This window comes from Crotalus tigris, unplaced genomic scaffold (genome assembly GCF_016545835.1).
Source record: "Crotalus tigris isolate CLP2741 ecotype Arizona unplaced genomic scaffold, ASM1654583v1 scf7180000024339.11422700, whole genome shotgun sequence".
In the NCBI taxonomy this organism is placed as follows: domain Eukaryota; kingdom Metazoa; phylum Chordata; class Lepidosauria; order Squamata; family Viperidae; genus Crotalus; species Crotalus tigris.
In genome coordinates, this window is record NW_024100509.1 from 4,799,020 (window position 1) to 4,819,290 (window position 20,271).

The window sequence follows — 20,271 nt, forward strand, 5'->3', positions numbered from 1 at the left end:
TATTGCCTGATGTCTGCAGCCACTAAAAGTCTCTTAAAGTTCTGTGCAGGGTTTTGAACACACCCTCATACCAAGCCATTTGATTATCATGGCAAAGCTGAAGTATTTCTTCACTGCATTGGGGCGGGGGGGGGGGACTACTAATCTGTCTTGGGGTAGCTCCCTCTAGCTCATTACAATCCAGATCTGCTGCAATGAGCTTGAAATGTTCAAGTTGTTTCCTTGGCAGTGTTGGAAGATCCGATTTTTGGCAGTTTCTATCCGAATAGGGTCTCCAAAATGCTCTCTACATCTGGTGAGCAAGTTTGGGTAACTATTCAGGATCAGGTAGTCGGTTTTGATGAGTGGAAGAGCCTGTTTGGAGTCAGTTAAGTGTGAAAATGAAGGAGATTCTTGATCTCTCTATCAGAACTTCCCCCTGGTCAGGTGCTGATGAACACATCACACTCTGCTTGGAATGTTCTCATTTTATCAGACTTCCCAATAGTTTGCAGTAGGCAGTAGGCAGCCGGGAGATTGGGGATGAGCAAGGCAGGAACAGGGAGTTGTGCCTGGGCTGGTGGAGCAGGTGGTTGCCATTGCAGAAGAATTCCTTGTTGAGTCAGGATCTGCATTTGCTGCATCAGTTGTTGAAGACTGGCTGCAAAATTCCTCATTTTGTTTCTATGCTGTCCAGGCGTCTGCTGATAGAGTAGCGGTCTGCTATTGCTGCAGCTCTGGGATCTGAGGTCATGGCTAGGATATTCTAGAGATTAATGTCAAGCACCAGGGAAATCAGCAGAATGATGCAGTTCAAATGAATATAAAAATTTATTACAGACTTAAGCTCTCTACAAGAATGTGAGCTACTAACATTCAAGAGAAATTAGCAGGAGATAAGAAAGGCATTAAGTTGGGCTTAGATCTCTTGTGGACACTCAGGGACTTATGACAGATGACACGTTTGACCTATCCCTCGGGCTCAGCCTTGGCCATCTCTTACAGTATCTCTCATTTTTTTCTCTTTGGTATTTGTGTTTGGGCTGTAATTATCTTCCCAACCCTTCCAGATATTTTTCTCATCAAGATGCCCATCCATGAGATCCTTATTTTTTTTCTTTATTGAAGTTAGCTTTCTTGAAATCTAGAGCACCTTCAGCTCTCTTTGCCTGCCTTTTTCCCTATTAATAATTATTAAATCCAGTATAGCTATACCCCTAGTTCCATCCTCCACTTTTGGGGTGATGACGGTGTCTACCAGGATTATTAACAATTGTTGGCCCTCTCACTTGCAATAGAGTTTGATTCTCAGTTGGTGTCTGCGTAGTTGAAATCCTCCATTATTATAATGGTATTGTTCCTGGCATCTTGGCCATTTCCAAAGAAATCATCTATATCTCAAATTTGGGTGGGTGGCTTGGTTTATCATTTTGTTTCTTTTTCCCTTGATCCTCAGTTTCAGCATGGTTTCATCCTTAGTATCACTTTGGAATGGGACAACTTGCTGCCACCAGCTCACCACTGTCAAGTTGCCACTGCCAAGTTGCCACAAGACAACTTCACATGGTCAGCTTGACATGGGGACAATTCTCCATAGCAGCCATAGGAGAGCTGGTGGGTGGGTGAGGAAGTGGGTGGGCAGAGCACAGAATGTGTTGAGGCAGGTGTCGGGTAGATGGTGGTGCTGGGGGCTTCCCATTTTCACATATCCCCACTGCGCTGCCACGTCGGGCTCTGCACAGTGACAGCAGCTCCAAGTTCAGCCCAGTGATGGCAGCTCTAAGCCCAGTGCATCACTGCTGATGCCATCGCCAGGCACAGAGCTGCTGTTACACTGGGCTTGGAGCTGCAGTAGTGGCATTAGTGGTGGCTCCATACCAGGCTCAGAGCTCAGTGCGGAAGTGGCAGCAGCTGGATGTGTGAAAAATGGGAAGCCCCTGGCTGCTGCCTCCCCTATGCCTGCCCCAATGCACTCTGTGCTCTGCCCAACCACTCACTTGCCTGGCTCTGCCTCTGGCTGCCCGTGGGGAGTTGTCCTTGTGGCGAATTGGCCGCATGGAGTTATTCCTGTGGTGAGTTGGCAGAGACAACTTGGTGGTGGTAAACTGGCAGCGAGCTGGCCTTGGTGAATTGGCTGCAGCTAGTTGTCCCAGACATCTCAATCTTGACCTTGAGCTCAGAATGTGTCATACCTCATTCTGACAGTAAAACTATAGTAATAATAAATTTAAATTACTAACTGGTTTTGATTTCATTAAATGGCAGGAATTTCTTCAGTATGTAGAACATAGTCATGAGGCAGCTTTAATCAATCCCAATATCATACCTTTGGGATGTTATTCCTTTTATTATTCTTTATTAAACATGATGCTATTCACTTTCATTCCTTACATGCTTGCAAACAGTTCCTCTTCTTCAACAATTCCTGCTTACCCATTGCTGGTGCAGCTACAGCAATCTGAATGCAATAATTTCACATTCTTTTCTTCCACTGTTTATGTTTTACATTAATTGCCCCCAAGAAATTATTTCAACATTCAGATTTAAATCTGTGTTCAACTTTTACAATACTTTCAGGAAGTAAAATAATCTCTCCTTATCAATATTATTTTTTTAATTATCAGATATGTATGCTGCTCAATTCAGAATCCCAATGATTTTGAGAAGTTCATGACACTCTGCATAACTTTCCCAATCTGTCTGAAACTTGTACTTTTATCAAATTATTTTCCCAAGCAACCAGAATTACAGGCATTTTAAAAATCAAATGTTAAAGGAACCCCCGCTGAAAACAGCTCATATCAACTTGGTGAAATTTGGCAAACCTTCAAATTTTTTTGTAAAAAGGATTCCTAATCCTCCCATTCTAGAGAACTGATAAATGGTAATTCCTTTTAATGAAATATGTTCCATATGGATATATTACATCTTATAGGACATCTGTCATTTGCTACAGAGCAAATTAGACTGTTACCAAAAGTTTACATGAGGTTCTGAACTGAATCCTATGATTTGTCCCCACCCCTAATAAAAATTCTGCTCACTTTTCTGCATTGACAGGCAGATTGTATTCTACCAGACAAACAAACTGATAAAAAAGAAGAAATGGTTCTGCTTATTGTAGAATGAATGAATAGCTAGGCGTTTTATATTGACAATAAAAGGCTCAATATCAGGATTACGTGTTGCTGCTTTTTATTGCCACCTGATGTTATACCAACTAAAAATGTTGTTAACCTTTTAACAAAATTTTTGACCATCCAAGCAAAATGTCAAAGACAGAATATCTTAAACATTTTACTTCTTTACTTTTTAAGGAATTAATCATTATTTAAAGAATTATTAGGAGAGCTCTTCAATCCATATTGATCTGAGCTATAATAAAATCAGATAAAATGCCTTCTGGAAAAAAAAAAACAGAACCAGTCATCTAATAGGGAAAATGTTTGGCTAGTAATATCAGGAAATAATTTTCTAGGGTTTTTGCATTCTAGCCTTCTGCTGTTTATCTGTCATACATAAAGCAGCTGGAAGTAAAGCTGGCTTCAGAGAAGGGTTTCTAGATTTCAGGTCTTTCTTCCATTTTGATGGCCAGGGCATCTGCCCAGAATGCAATTAATACAGCCCTGGATTGGTGGATTCCCCCATGTTTTTTTCTTTCCCACCATGCCAACAAAATAAATGCCAATTGCTTTCCTTTCGATGAGCATGTTTGTTTTTTTTTTTACAATTCTACCTATCACTTGAGCTAGGAAGGGGAAATTGGCAGATGTCCAATAAATTTCTCTCAGTTAAAAATAATATAATAAAACCCCTTCATCTGCTGAACCAATTAAAAACCAATACAAAACAAAATGAAACCACCCTTTCCAGCTAGCCAATTGGAGCTGGGATATTTGTGTAGGACAGAATGAAATACAGCCGGTGGACTAAACTGCCGTGCTTGTGCCACTGTTTGATCTGAAGCGAGAAAACTGGGTAGAGATTGCCTTCCTAGTGGGCTAGGGGTAGGCTAAGAATGTTGTCCATGTCTGCTGTCCCAAAATGGTGGCCTGTTCTTGTGCTGGGACAAGAAAGACGTGTGGATCAGTCTTTTGTCTCTCATTAAAATGCACCTTCCGCCATTTTTACTTCCTGCTAAACTGGGACCAATATTGGCTGAATGATTGCAAAAAACAATTAAATAATTGCCTTATCTTAAACAGGGAAATGTATTTTAAAAAGACCATTGCTCTAAAAATGTCTTATCTGCATCTTTTGAGCCAAATTTGTCAGTAGTTGTGGTTGGAAATAATATGGGAAGTTGGATCTAAAATGTTTTACTCTCTTTTTCTTTAACTAAGGCAATTTTACTGATATGCATCTTTTCAAAGTGCACTTATGGGTTTCAGAATTTCTATGGTTGTTTCAGTTTATTGGCACCATATAAATGAGGTGATAAAATAAAGCCAAGGAAATATAAAACCGTGAATAATATCAGAACAAAGAATTTAATAATTCTGATTTAAAATAATTAAACAGAAATTTGGTTTTTTTAATTATACATCTATTTCACTGCCTTTGAAATTTATTAGAACATAGAATAGCATGGTTGGAAGGGACCTTGGGAGACTTCTATTCCAACCCCTGTTTAATCAGGAGAACTATACCATTTTGGAAAATGGCTGTCCAATCTCTTCTTAAAAACCTCTAACGATGGAGCATCGAAAATTTCTGGAGGCAAGCCATTCCTCTGCTTGATTGTTCTCACTGTCAGGAAATTTCTCCTTAGTTCTAAGGTTGGATCTGTCCTTGATAATCTTCCACACATTACTTCTTGTCCTGCCCTCAGGTGCTTTGAAGATTACAGTAAACTCCTCATCTCTGTGACAGTCTCTTAAATACTAGAAGACAGCTATCATATCGCCCCAATCTTTCTCTTCCATACGCTAGACAATCCTAGTTCTCTTAACCATTCATCATACCGTTTAGCCTCCAGACACCTTATCATCTTTATTGCTTTTCTCTGCATTCTTTCTAGGGCCTCAGCATCTTTTTGTATCATGCCAACCAGGACTGGATGCACTATTTCAAGAATGAACTTCAGTGGTACTATCATTTCTTATGTTCTTGATGCTACCCCTCTGTTGATGCAACCTAGGACAGCACTGGCTTTTTTGGTAGCTGCAGCACAATGCTGGCTTGTACTTAAGTGGTAGTCCATTAAGACACCAGGATCCCTTTCACAGTTATTACTGTTGAGTCAGGTACCACCTGTTTTATACCTGTATGTTTGATTTTTTTTCCTATAACTAAGTGTAGGACCTTACTTTTCTTTTACATTTATATAAAAAAAAAGCTCAATCAGTCCAATCGGTCATTAATCACATTTCAAGTATAAGAATCCAAATCCTGTTTTAAGCTTTACTATTTTAGAAATTACCATATTTCAATTAAGCTTATGTAGACATTTTAACACTTTGGGCATCCCTCATTTCTCTTTTCCCTATCATGATGATTCTATCTTAAATAAATATATTATTCCAAAAAGCAACATCCTTACATTTTTTTAAAATATAGCCTATTATTTAAACTAATACATCATTTATTAATACTATTATTTCTCTTATCACAAATATCTCCTCTTCTCCCTCTATTACAAAATAGTTATCTTGGTTAAAATAAAGATATCAGTCCAAAGAATTACATTTCTGTCTATCTTAAATATATATTCTATCAATCAATTAAGTAAAATTTACCCCTCCAACTATTTATCATCTCTAATACCAAATATTATTACAAAAAATATCCTTTTACAGAATCATCTATTTCATTTGTTATTAAAACAACAACCTTTTTAACCCATTCAGTGGAATTTTAAACCACATTTTTAAACCTAACTCTAGCTTTCTTTCTATGCCAAACCGTTTCCAAGATAAAGCCTCAGCATCATCAAACCTCAACATTTGAGTAAGGCTATTTCTCAATACATCAAAATAGTCAAAGTTCTCTTCTCTTTCTTCCAATATCATTTGAATAGTATAGTCAATTTTATTCCTTATTAAAGTTGCTAGTTGATTGTCCACATTGTCACAGTTTTCAATAACTTGTACCTGAATGTCAAGCTCTGTTATTTTTGGGAGATCAAATAGTTCAGTTAATGTTATTCTTTGATCGTCAATGTTCTCCATAGGTCGTAAGTAGGTTTGTGTAGAATGAATTTGCTCAGTAGTTTCTACTGTAAGTTCATAATTGAATTGTAAGTGCAGTTCCTCTGTCTCATTCACTTGTATAACTTGCTGAGTGGGAACCTCTCTAGGGTTGCTCTGCTCTTCCTCTGTTATTCTTTGGTCTGTTGTTTGAACCGATGGTTGAAAGTCAATTTGTGGTTCTCTAGTATCATCTCTGATTTTTCTCCAAGATTTGATATAAGCTTTCATACAGTTTGTAGTTTCCAAAATCTTTTCCAATATAAGTTCATAGTCGAGCTGTGGATAAGCTTCTTCCATTTAATGGTGAGATAGACCAGTGTTTCCCAAACTTGACAATTTTAAGGCATGTGGACTTCAACTCCCAGAATTCCACAGCCAGCATTGCTGGCTGTGGAATTCTGGGAGTTGAAGTCCTCATGCCTTAAAATTGTCAAGTTTGGGAAACACTGAGATAGACTTTAATCAAGAATAGTCTTTGATCTTTTAGTGGAGGCTATATTTCAAAAAGGTCAACAAATATCCACCTATACAGTTGTAATGGCACTTTTCGCCACAAGATGTCCTCAGTGGACTATAAATTCTTTCTTCCAAGTAGGTAAAAGTTTATCTCTTCCGGGAAACATAAAAAGCAAAAGCAGGTATCTCCAGTATAATAGATAAAGTAAAAAATATAGTGTTTCTTTTTTATTTTTTTCAGGGCCCTTAGGTATCCCAAAAAAAACCTCAAGTAGTCAATAAAACTTTAACTATTTTAGTTCTTTTAAAACTTTCTTTCCCAAGTAGACAGAAGCTGCTCTCTTAAGACAGGAAAGTGATCAAAAACTTTGTACAGGCAAATAGTCAGGACAGAGAGAGGGAGGAAAGGTCTCACCCGGATTCACCACGGTGGTTCTTTATGCTTAGATGATTTTCTGACTTCTGCTGGCACAGCAAAGTGATCAGCCATTTTACTGGTTGATCTTCTTCTCCGTCGGCCCTATAGAGTTAGCTCGGACTATAGGGGGAGCCGCCACTCCATCACAGCTGAGTAAGAGCTTCCTCAACGATAGTCGCCCCTCCAGGGCGATTTAAGACCAGCATATGGGTCTACCGGCGGAGGGAAAACAGCCAACAAAGAGAGAGATCTCTTTGTACAGCTGAACGTGCCAGCTGAACGTGCCGCGATCTGCAAGCGGAAGTCCCAGGCCTTACTTTTCTCATCATCAAACTGCATCTTGTTGGATAGGGCCCAATGATCAAGTCTATCAAGATCCATCTGAATCTTGAGTCTATCTACTAAAATGTTGGCAATTCCCCTTAGTCTGGTGTCATTTGTAAATTTGACAAGTTCCCCTTCTATCTCTTCATCTAAATCATTTATGAAGGTATTGAAGAGTACTGATACAGAGTTCATTTACCTACCCAGAGACTTTTGAGACTGGACAGCTATTTGTCCGAAATGGTGTAGGGTTTCCTGCCTGAGCAGGGGGTTGGACTCGATGACCTCCAAGGTCCCTTCCAACATTATTATTATTATTATTATTATTATTATTATTATTATTATCATCATCAAAGTCAGCCAGATGTTCAGACTGGATTTGGCATTTTGTCTACCTATCGAGTCCTTACCCAGGACCTGGGATAGGCAGATGTGGATGTTTGATGGTATTACAGATATCGTCGTAGGATGGAAGCAGTAAGGCCGCCTTTTGCAATTGACTAATAACGAATTTGTCAATGCCAATGGTGTTCAAGTGGTGCTCCAGTTGTTTTGGGATTGCACCCAAGGAGCCTATCACTATTGGTACTACCTTTGCTTGCTTTTGCCACAGTCTTTCTATTTCTATTTGTAGGTCTTTGTATTTTGTTATCTTCTCCAGTTCTTTCTCTTCTATTTTGCTATCTCCAGGCACTGCCACGTCCACTATCCAGACTTTTTTGTCTTTCTTATCGACAATTGTTAAGTCTGGGGTGTTATGTTGCAGGTGCTTGTCTGTTTGAATTCTGAAGTCCCAGAGCAGTTTAATTTTATCATTTTCTATGACTTTCTCTATTTTATGATCCCACCAGTTTTTGCTTACAGGCAAATGATATTTTTTGCAGATCTTCCAATGCACCATTGTTGCTACTTTGTCATGCCGCTGCTTGTAGTCAGTCTGTGCAATCTTCTTGCAACAGCTTACCAGGTGGTCCACTGTTTCTTCAGCTTCTTTGCATAGGCGGCACTTACTGTCTGTTGCTGTCTTCTCAATTTTGACTTTGTATGCATTTGTCCTTAAGGCTTGGTCTTGTGCAGCCAGAATTAGTCCCTCGGTCTCTTTCTTCAATTTTCCTGCTCTTAGCCATTGCCAGGTTTTATTATTATCTGCTTTCCCAGCTATTTTTTTAATGTATTGGCCATGTAGTGCTTTGTCTTCCCATGCCTCTATTCTGTTCTTCATTTGGTCTTTCTTGTAGGCCAGTTTGGTCTCTCCAGTAGTCAGTAAGCCTTCCTGATATACTAATTTCAGTGCATCTTCATCATTGTTCTTCAGATATTCTTCCAAAGCCATTTTTTCTTCTTCAACCATCTGATGTACTTGTAGCATTCCACGCCCACCTATTTGCCTTGGTAGATAAAGTCTATCAATGTCACTGCGTGGATGAAGGGCATGATTCATTGTCATTATTTTTCTGGTCTGCCTATCCATTGCTTTTAGTTCTGCTTGAGTCCAGTCCACTATTCCAGCTGTGTACCTAATGACTGGGATTGCCCAGGTGTTGATTGCCTTTATGGTATTTCCTCCATTGAGTTTGGACTTTAAGATCTTCTTCACTCTCTTGATGTATTCACCTCTAATCTTTTTCTTGACTTCAGTGTGCTTGATGTTGTCAGCTTGAAGGATACCCAAGTATTTGTAGTACTCTTCCTCATCCAGACTCTTAATGTTATTTTCGTGGGGCATCTTGATTCCTTCAGTTTTCACTATTTTTCCTTGTTTGATAGTAAGTGTGGCACATTTGTCCAAGCCAAACTCCATTACAATATCTTGGCTATATATACGGACAGTGTTGAGCAGCGATTCTATTTCAGATGATGTTTTTCCATACAGCTTCAGATCATCCATGTAAAGGAGATGGGATAGTCTGGTAGATGTTTTTGATGTTTGATAGCCATGTCCTGAGTTATTCAGTATTGTTGACAGAGGAAACAGTGCAATAACAAATAGTAATGGTGACAATGAATCTCCTTGAAATATTCCTCTCTTGATATTAACCTCTCCCAGTCTCTCACCATTGATCTGCAACTGTGTCTTCCATTGTGCCATCGATCTTTGCACAAATTTTCTGATGTTTCTACTGACTCCTGTTATTTCTAGGCACTTGATTATCCAGTCATGTGGCAAGAGTCAAATGCCTTTTTGTAGTCAATCCATGCCACATTCAGGTTGGTCTTCCTTTTCTTGCAGTTTTCCAAGATCATTTTGTCTATTAGGAGTTGATCTTTTGTTCCTCTGCTATTGGGGCGGTTTCCTTTTTGCTCAGGTGGAAAGAGATTGTTTTCAACTAGATGCTGTTGTACTGCATCAGCTACCACACCAGTTAGTAATTTGAAAGTTGTTGGTAAGCAGGTAATTGGCCTGTAGTTGCCTGGTGTTGCCCCTTTTGCTGGATTTTTCATTATTAGGTAGGTTTTCCCAGTTGTTAGCCACTTTTCAATTTCTCCTCCTTGTAGTATATTGTTGAACTGCTTGGCAATGAGTGGGTGTATAACAGTTAGATGTTTCAACCAAAACCCATGCAGTTCATCTTCACCTGGTGCTGACCAATTTTTGATTTTCTTTGCTCTTTTTTCTACCATTTTTGTTGTTATTACTAGTTCTTTCATTTCAACTTCTGTTTTATTTGCATCCACCTCTTTTAACCAAGCCGCATCCTTGTTGTATTTCTTTGGGTTATCCCATATCTGCTTCCAGAACTGCACTGTTTCTTCCTTGTCAGGTACTGACTGATTCATTGCAGTTTCTCCATTGATGGATTGGTAGAAACGTTTCTGATTGGATTGAAATTGGAGGTTCTGCCTATAGTTTGCAATTCGAGCTTCATATCTACTGATTTTCCTGGCTATAGCTGTTATTTGTTGCTTTATTATTTCCAGTGCTTCCTTGATCTTCCTTGTTTCTAAGTGGTATTTCTTGATTAGGTATTCTTTGGTCTTCTTGTTCTTCAGCTTCTTTTCTTTCATCTGTTCTAGCTTGCTTGCATGTGATCTTAACTTGCTGATCTTATTTTCTAGTCTAACCTTCCATTTTTGTGGTGCACTGTTTGTTTGTTTTTCTTCTTTGTTGATTTTGCATCCCAGGTATTCAGTTATAACTGCAGCTGTGCTGTACATTAGTTGGTTTGTTTCTTGCAGTGAATTGGTGCTTATACTTGATATTGCAGTATTTGCATCTTTTAATGCTTGTGCTAGCTGTTTCTTTGGAACAAGCTTCAATGCAGGCAGCCTTATTCTGTTGTTTTTGTGCTGTTCTAGATGCTCAGTTATTCTTTGTTTCAATTCTTTTATTTCTTTAGTTAGAGGGTTTTGTTCTTCCTGAGGAAGAGGTGCCTGGTTTCCAAATGAGAACAGTTGTATATCTCTGCTGGATTCCTTCACTGCCAACTCCCCCTGGTTTGCCTCTACATTCTGAATTACTTCTGGTAAGGCTTTGATTTCTTTGCCCTGGGTAAACCTTTGCAGTTCGTCCAATTCTGTTTCTGTGAATACTTTATTTCGTGTTATAAATCGGCGTTGATCTGCTAGTCTCTGTTCTGTTATTTCTGATTCTGGATGTTGTTCTTTCCAGAACTGGTGCATTCGTTTTAGATATCCTCTTCTTGTTGGACTTGATCTGTAGTAACAGATCATTATTTCTTTGTTTTCAATCACTGTGTATCTGCGATGGGTAAACACCTTTTCTTCCAGTAGTTCTGCAGCTGCTGGCCCTGGTTGCTCAGCCAATAGTCCTGAGTCCTGTAACCCATTTTTCACCAGATATCCAGGAACTCCAATATCTAGCGTGGACCTTGTTAACCCGGGCGACATCCGAGCCGGTATGGCATTCTGAAATTTACGTCTCACCATATTTTTTATGGGAGAGACACTCTTTGTCTGACTCCTCTGATGAGACCTGTCCAGTATGGTTGAACCTCTGGCATAGCTCTCATCTTCCTCAGAGTACACAAGCCCCACAACCACGTCAAGGTAGTGCCTCACTGAGGGATGATGATGATGATTATTATTATTATGCTAAATAAGAGAGCCAGTTTGTTCTATTACTTAAGGCGCCAGGCTAGAAACCAGAAAACCTCAAGATCTAATCCCACTTTAGGCATGAAAGCTAGCTGGGTGATCTTGGGCCAGTCACTGTCTCTCAGCTCCCCATTTTTGTTAGAAAAATAGGAGTAAGGTGTATGAGAGATGCTTCCTGCCTTGAGCTATTTATAAAAATAATAAAGATGAAATATAAATAAAATAATTAAATTAAATTAAATTTGAGATAAGTCCTAGCAATCTGACTTTTAAATGTGCCATGTCTCTTGGTTTTTCACCACAATCTGATGGGAATTGTTTAGGAAAACCTGATCATTATGAAAGGAATAAGCACTTCATATTACAAAGTAATCATTATGGAAGTATTGAAGCACTTGCTTTAGAAATCTGATCTAAATCTCTGTTATAATAATCACTGTTAAACAGGGTATAATGTATTTACTATGATAATAGCTTCCTAGAGTGAGAAATAATTTAGATATTTCAGAAAGCTTGGTTGACAGAAACTGTTTTTCTTTTCAGTTTGTATTCTCCCCTTCTTTGAACACCATACAGAGCTTGACAATAATTGGCTGACCTTTCTGTAACCCCAGAGTTGAAATGGAGCGATGCCTAATAAAAATCTATGCCAAAGAAGCCACTCTAGTTTGAACCTTAAGCTTCATTCCACGCTAATACACGCTGCTAATATTAAATAGTTTGAGCAGAACCTTTCATTTGGAGAGACTGAGGCAAGGAGAGGCTTGGAAACGGTTTAGAAATATTATTTTCATAATATTTTAGATATTATTTCAAATATTATTTATTGAAATAGAAGCATCACATCTCACGGATGGTCTTCCATGAAAGCTGACCCAGATGGCTTATAGAGAGGTTCCCTGTAATCCCATAAGCAGCTACGGTATATGACCTCAGGGCATCTGTCACTCAGGCAAGAAGACACGAGATTACAAGAGAGAACAAGGCACCCGCTTTTAAAAAGCCTCCTCTTTTTTAGGAAGGCTGGGTGAATAGATGGCACTGTAATATCTTTAGGTTCTTTTCTGTCAATTGCTATGTTTATTTTTTTTTTTAATATGCAGTTAGTTGTTAGAGATAATTTAATCCAGAAAAGGCTTTTAAAAAGTCAAGACTATTTTTAATATTTGTAAAGAAAGTCATTCACTTTGCATATTTTCCATGTATTATACCCCTACAGACGCACATTTCCCAGCTATGTTTATGCTTTGCAAGCTTTTCAGAATTAACACAGACAATATATGACTTCTCTGTAACAATAAATATTCATCATATCAGCCAAAGGAAAAAACAGCAGCCAGCATAACATGAAAAGATAGGAAAATCTTGCAATTTCCTACCAGCTCGCTTTCTTCCCTGTGATTTAATAATGCCTTTTATATTGGCATATATTTAAATAGTTTTGATTTAACCTAATATTATTCTAGTTTGTTAAAAAGGTGATAGCCTCTTGTAGCTATAGCAACAATATAAGAGATAGACAAGGGAATATGCAATTACTTGAAAAAAGATGTGGAGAATTGAAATAGCTACAATCTGGATTAAAATCAATCAACTAAAGAATACATTTGCTTAGAATGACAGTTACGTGATTCCTAAGTCTTTCAGATTTTGGAAGGCTCCATTTTTCAACAGAGAAAGGTATTCATAGAAAATCAGAAGGATCTGAAACAGAATTTTTGTGCTGCAGCCTCACCTTATTTAGGAAATGACAGACTGTGGATTTAGGATTGTGCAGAGATGACAACTGTATGCCCTGTTCCACCCCCAAGAGACAGATTCAGGAGGGAGGGAGAGCAGCAGAAGAAAAATCTATTTTTGGCATTGCTCCCACAGCTCTGCAATGCTAACCCTCTGCTTGATGCTTTACTCTTTCTTTGATGAGGAGCCATCTTGAGGGTGGGGTTTCCAGGGCTGGGCTGCAGAAATTGAGACTACATACCATAAAGTATCCATAGAAGGAGGCATAAAAGTCTGTAAGTCCTTGCTGCCCATTTTTGCCCAAAACAGATAATTAACAAAGTAGATTTGAATAGAACCTATCTATTCTGTAGTTTAAACAAAGTCAGTTTTATAGATGCATCATTACTTTATTGAATGTTCTGTCTAAAAATGGCTGAGCAAAATGCAGGAGGACCTTATTTTGTCCTCATTTCAGCACAATTTCTGGTCCCAGCTTAAAGTAATACTAATAAGTTTATATGAACTATAACAATAATACAAACTGTTATTGGAGTTTCTACTTTTTATATTAAGATTTTATGATTTGAACATGACATATTGTCCATAGACTTCAGAAAAAAATAAATTTTGTAATATAATTATAGCTGTTTTCTTTTACTTTTTGTTGTGTAGATGCTGGCAAAGATGGTAGTCTTCATCTCGGGGGGGGGGAGAGAAGCAAGGAGGAGGATGGAGAAGAGTGTGGAGATGGAAGTGAAGCTCTTTTAGCCTGGTTTCCTGATTAGTTTCCATCTATTGCTTCTTGTCCTGCCTTCAGGCGCTTTGGAGAATAGCTTGACTCCCTCTTCTTTGTGGCAGCCTCTGAGATATTGGATCACTGCTATCATGTCCCTCCTCATCCTTCTCTTCGTTAAACTAGACATACCCAATTCCACCAACCGTTCCTTATATGTTTTAGCCTCCAGTCCCCTAATTATCTTGGTTGGTCTTCTCTGCACTCTTTCTAGAATCTCAACATCTTTTATGCATTCTGGCAACCGAAACTGGATGCAGTATTCCAAGTGTGGCCTTACCAAGGCATTGTAAAGTGGTATTAATACTTCGCGTGATCTTGATTCTATCCCTCTGTTAATGCAGCCTAGCACTGTGTTGGCTTTTTTGGCAGCTGCAGCACACTGCTGGCTCATATTTAAGTGATTGTCCACTAGGATTCTGAGATCATATGAACCTCTGCCATCATTCCCCGCATGATGTGAAGGTGGATGTTAGACTCTTGCAAATGTTTTTACAAAATGGGAGGGGGGGGGGAGGATGGGAAAAATCAAATCAAGCCTACAGTCCGAAAAGGTCATTGTTGGAGGCTGCCGTAGATGCAATGGTCTTATCAATGACAATGGAGCCTCTGCTTGATGCTTCATATTACTGAGTAAGGATCTTAAGGGACTAGTGTAATTATATGCATTAGTGATCTGACTCTGATCTCCAAATCTGACAAAAGAAAAATGAGAGTGCAATACAGTCTTGATTATCTTCTTAGAACAGCAAAATCTTCTCTCCTGTTCTTTTTTTTAATTCCTTGCCTTCTCCTGTCTTTCTTCCCTCACCTTTTCTGCTGATTCTGTGAATAAAGTTGTTGGCTAGAATCTGCCACATAAAAAAGATAGTAAACTAATCGTGTTGTTGCCACATAAAAGCAGGAGCAGTGACATGATCTCAGCTATTGTGAGCAATTTCATCAAGCCTCCTTGTACGTGGGGATGATCTTGGGAGACCAGTTAAAGAGACACTGCTTAGGGAATGGTCAGATAAGAGAGAGCATAGCCCACAAAGATATAGTGCCTGGTGCAAGAAGCTCAGGAAGGACCCTGCCTACATTATCAGGTTGTAAAGGTGACAGTGGAAGAATTACACTTTTAGAATTGCAAGATTCTGTTTATATAGCTTTGCAATAAAATACAGTTAGCTTATCAGGTTGTTTTTCCTGTCTGGTCTACCTGCTAAGACTGATACTCCCTTCTTCTTAAACTGTGTTGGGGGGAATTTTGCAGCTTAAACTTCTGAATTGATGTTTATGCTGAATAAAATAGAAAAAATACTAATATTGGGTTTTTTGTATATCACTAATCATATTTTTAATGAAAAATATTGAATTAATACAAAATACAAAATATATTCAGCAAAGGCTGAATATAATATGACATAATTTGTTATATTACCAAAGATTAGCAATATTAGCAAAAATTAAAATATTACAAAAGAATTTGTGTAGAAATTCATATTGAAACACAAAAAGAAATATATTTAGTTACAGAGGAATTAGTTATAATTACTATGCAAACTTTTAAATATTTTAGTCATGTCTTTACAATAATCAGAAAAACATCCTTTTTCTTATTTCCCATTAGCAGCCTCACATACTTTTGTGGCAATTCTGTAACACATATTTCACTCTGTTCCATGCAGCTTCCATGTTTCTTTATTTTCAGTTTTCATTCATTCTGTAATTTTTTTTTTCCATGCAGGACTTGTATTTTCTCTTCCTGCAGTCATTTTTACAATAGTTTGTTTTTTTACTTCTTTGTCCTTTTTTAACTGCACAAGACCCATGCTTCATACAGCCCAAAAAAGGGTCTGTCCTTCATTCAGAATTTCTCACCACCTTTGTATCTTTTCATTCTTTTATTAAGAACAATCAAATGAATCATGATTTTAGATTCATATCCATTTCATTCTTATTTATATGTTTGAGTAGACCTATGCTTAAACGACTGTTTGAAATAAACATTCCTTTTTCTAAGTGAATACTTGTCACACAATCATCATTCTAATTCATTCTTGGGCTCCATTTTTCTGTACTCTCTCATCTTGCTCCATCCCAACCATTCATGTCACTGGGAAGACTCCTATACAATATGCCAGAATAATGATATATTCCCACCCTCCATTCTTACCATCCAGAAAACTAGTATACATGTACATTTTTTAAAAATCAGAGAACCACATCACAAAAACTGGAGAAGTATAAACACTGAGGAATTATAGGATGTTTGTATCATATACTAGTTTAAGATGTACAGATACAACCTGAATTCATTTCTCCCCATCTCTAGCCTAATGACAAACGATAGACCAACTACTTAGCTTTCTGTTTTAATCCATGTCTGTCAAGCACAAGGAACTAAGGGAAATAATTTCATTTATTTCACTCTTCCATTTTGTGTTGATTTGATTCCTACCTGGTCAGCTATTCAAGATTAGAAATAATAATTCAAATGAAACAGCTTTGATCTTTGTAAGGTAGTTTTTACATGCCAGAATATTCAACCTGTTGGACACAAGCCTCTGTGGGGTAGAATCCAGTTTGATAGATGCATGAGGTAGTTTTTGTTTTTTTTTTCAATATAAAAATTTAAAAATCATTCTTAATTGTAATTTGACAATTCAAGTTGTAGATTTCCAGGGTTTTGAAAGAACATTAAGGAAATGTGATTTCTTTTGATTAGAAAAGATAAATCCCACCTGTGAAAAACTTGATATGTATTGATAGCATCATTTTGACCCTTATTTGAAATAATTCTTAGAACACAGTACTAACAGCTGCAAGTTACCTGCATGAATTTCTAGCTAAATAATATTTTAATGCTTGATTTTATTTTATTTTTTTCCCTAGAACCTGAAGCTGGTGAAGTGTCCCCTCCAGTGGGAGCTGGCGTGAACAGCAACAGCTGGACTTTCAAATATGGGCCTGGTAATTCCAAGCAGCCAGGACCAAGTGAATTGCCAGACAAATTCATCATCCCAGGATCTCCTGCTATCATCTCCATTCGTCAAGATCCGCCAAATAGCCAAACTGATAAAAGTGACTTCATAACCTTTGGCAAGAAGGAAGAGACCAAGAAAAAGAAGAAAAAAAAGAAGGGAAACAAGGCTCAGGATAAAAAAGAAAAGACCAATAGCGCCACTGATAACAGTGATCAGTGAGAGGCTTATACTGAACAATCGATTTAGCCAATTTTTGCAATCCTGGAAGAGCTCTCCCATGTAGCAACTCCCAACTTCTTCCTACTGTTAACCAATTTCCTGTATGTGCAAGACTTCAAAAATCTGCAGGGAATTCACAATGTCTTTTGCTTGACAGGTTTTGTCTTGAAAGCTTTATCATACCTGACATTAACTATTTTTCTCCACCCTGGCTTATTTTCAGATTCTAAAAAAAGCAGATCAGTTTCTTTTCTCTCCTCTGGAAGAGAAACTTTTCAAAACACAGCCCAAGCAAAATTGGAATCTGTAACCTTATCCTGATGACATATGAGGGTGGGGAGTTAAACAGTTTTGTTATTGTGCACCCTGTAGCTGATTGAAAACTCCTGCGCACTGATGGCTGGCTGGTGATGCAAGGTCAGAGTAATATGATGCAAAAGCACTCGCAAAACATGAACAAATTAAGTTACTTGTTAAATTAATGTGCCCTGGGATCTACCTTAAATTTGTGATTATTTTGTATTCCATCAGATTTACCCATGTATATTGTGAGTGCAAGCTTTTATATGTTTTATATGCACACTCCAGCAAAAAAGCAAGTTTAACTCAGACAACTCATATGAGAAACCATGAAGTATGTCTGCTTCCAAGCCATTGGCCATATTGCCGCAACAAGGCCTTTGATCTCCTAGCAAGGATGTCCCTCAGGGAACGTCTGCATGGCAACCTCCCATATCCTTGACTCGCTACTGTAGAGCTAAACAAGGTGTGTGGAATATCTCCCTCTTGGAAAAAAAAAAAACACAAATAACTTTGGAGAGTGGGGATTCCTTATTCACATCTTGTGTGCAGCTGTGTGGATAGAAGTGTCTACAACCCAGATAACTGAACATCCCTCTGGGGACATAATCCAAGGCTGTTATGAAACCACCGTGCTGACAAGCTCTCAGAGTTTAACAAAGGAATTAAGGGCTGACATCTCAGGAATGTAAATGACTGTGATGTTTCCTTTATGTCCTTGTTTCCACTCTATTTAACATTCCTTTGCACATAGCATCTCTGAAAATATCAGAGTATTTCCATAAAACATATGCAAAAATATAGAAGGAAGGAAGTAGTCTTATCCATGCTATTAGTGATTTAATATATTTATAAAGGGAGAATAGCTGTAAATGAAGAAATATGATGTCCTTTACCCCCAAACTGAAGTAAATTTACAGCCATTAGAAAATATAATTGCTGCTAATAAAGTGCTTTAGAAAAAAATGCCTGAAACATTGTATTATATTTGCCAATCACCGCTTTATTATATCAGGTCACTAGATTGGGAATGGGGACTCCCTCTTGCATGCATTTAAAGAAGTATAAGATTTTCTTGCTCTCATTTTGCTTTCCTTATTCTGCACTTTGAGTACACTCCTTTTGTAAAAATAATAATAATAATAATCAGGGGAAGTGGAAATAAATTCTTTCTCACCAAGCAACTAATCTGCTAGCTCTGTTAAGTGTCTTGATGTATTCGCCTACATGATCTTCTTGGGTTTAGTTTCTCTAAGATTTTATGAATTTCTGACCCTTCAAATTATTGCTTATTATGTAAAATTAAAGTACTGTATGTATGCAACATGCTCTTATAAGTATCCTAAAATATTTATTCTGTGCTTATGTATGTGAATGTCAATGCAACTATTATCTAGTGTGGACATTAAGCTTTAGTAGTTGAATGTAAATCTACTATTATTTTTTTGTACATTTGTGAAGTGGAGTAGCGTTAATATTTTTAAGCACTGTTAGTAACTAGTTTTTGTGTATGAATTGAAACACAAGTAAAATACCTTTCTTAAATCAAGAAATCAGTAAGTTGCAGGGTATTATTTTGAGCTCAGACCATTATATGAACTATACAGAAAAAAAAAAAAAATCCTGGCTATTATGCTGCACACAAAGCTGCATAAAACACCCACAAGGAAGGCGACAATATGAAATATATCATTAATAAAATATGAGAAATCTATATAGGTAGTCCTAGACTTACAACAGTTCATTTACTGACCATTCAAAGTAACAACAGCACTGAAAAAAGTAGACTTATGACTATTTTTCACACTTATGACCATTACAGCATCTCCATGGTCACATGATTTATATTTGAATGTTTGACAATTGACTCACATTTATGACAGTTGCAACATTCTGTGGTCATGTGATCACCTTTTGCAATCTTCTGAGAAGCAAAGTCAATGGGGAAGCCAAATTCACTTAACAGTCGTGTTACTAACTTAACAACTGCAATGATTCAGTTAACAAATGTGGCAAGAAAAGTCGTAATATGGGGCAAAACTCACTTAACAAATTCCTCATATAGCAACATAAATTTTGGGTCCATATGTGGTTGTAAATCGAGGACTACGTGTATTGTTATTACTAGTGAGGTGCATGTCTATTAATATTTGATAGTTTCCTGCAGTTTTTAGATATATATTGTACCAAACTATTTTTACTATCCAATTGAAATTCGTTTAATTTAGCCATAGTATCCATCTGAATATAGGTTCTGGTACTCTGTGCAATTAATTTTTATATTTGGCCATCTTATACCTTTCATTTTTTGGTTTAAACAGATCCTTAGTAAGGTACTTTTAAGTTTCCTTTCATTGTCTTACTAGGCTTTCTTTTCCCCCTCACTTAGGTTTTCAAGTTCAGATAACCTGAGTTGCTACTGTGTGAGAGGTATCCTTTGTATTAATTAAAGTTACCATAACATTGTATTTGTAATTTAAAATGTAATTTCCTAGATATTTTGGCCATGAAGGTTTTTTTTTCAAAATATCATGCCATTGTCATAGTCACAGTGCTGTGACTTTTAGAGCACTTCTCTACCTTTGCATCTTCATGCTGAAGAGAACCCAATCTAAATTAAGATGCTGGCATTCAAAGGGCAGAAATGCTGCTTGGAATCCAATAGAACACCAGAGGAGTTAAACATAACATAAACAACATAACCTACTGTAACATAGCACATTTACACTAGTCGAAGCTTTCAGTATCAATCTGTTCAGTCGCATGGGCCCCCAAATCTGCACAATCTCTGTGTGATTATATATTCTCAGAGAACATATACTAGTTGTATATATATATTTATTA

General features: G+C 37.6%; 1 protein-coding gene across 1 annotated transcript in view; it reads left to right on the forward strand.

Moving 5' to 3' along the window:
- LOC120300278 overlaps nt 1-18,980 on the forward strand; it is a 119,337-nt gene extending 100,357 nt beyond the window's left edge. Inside the window, 1 exon segment of the mRNA XM_039326097.1 lies at nt 16,817-18,980. Within this exon segment, the coding sequence (XP_039182031.1) occupies nt 16,817-17,127 (311 nt within the window). The 3' untranslated portion in view covers nt 17,128-18,980.
- Nucleotides 18,981-20,271: the final 1,291 nt, after the last annotated feature.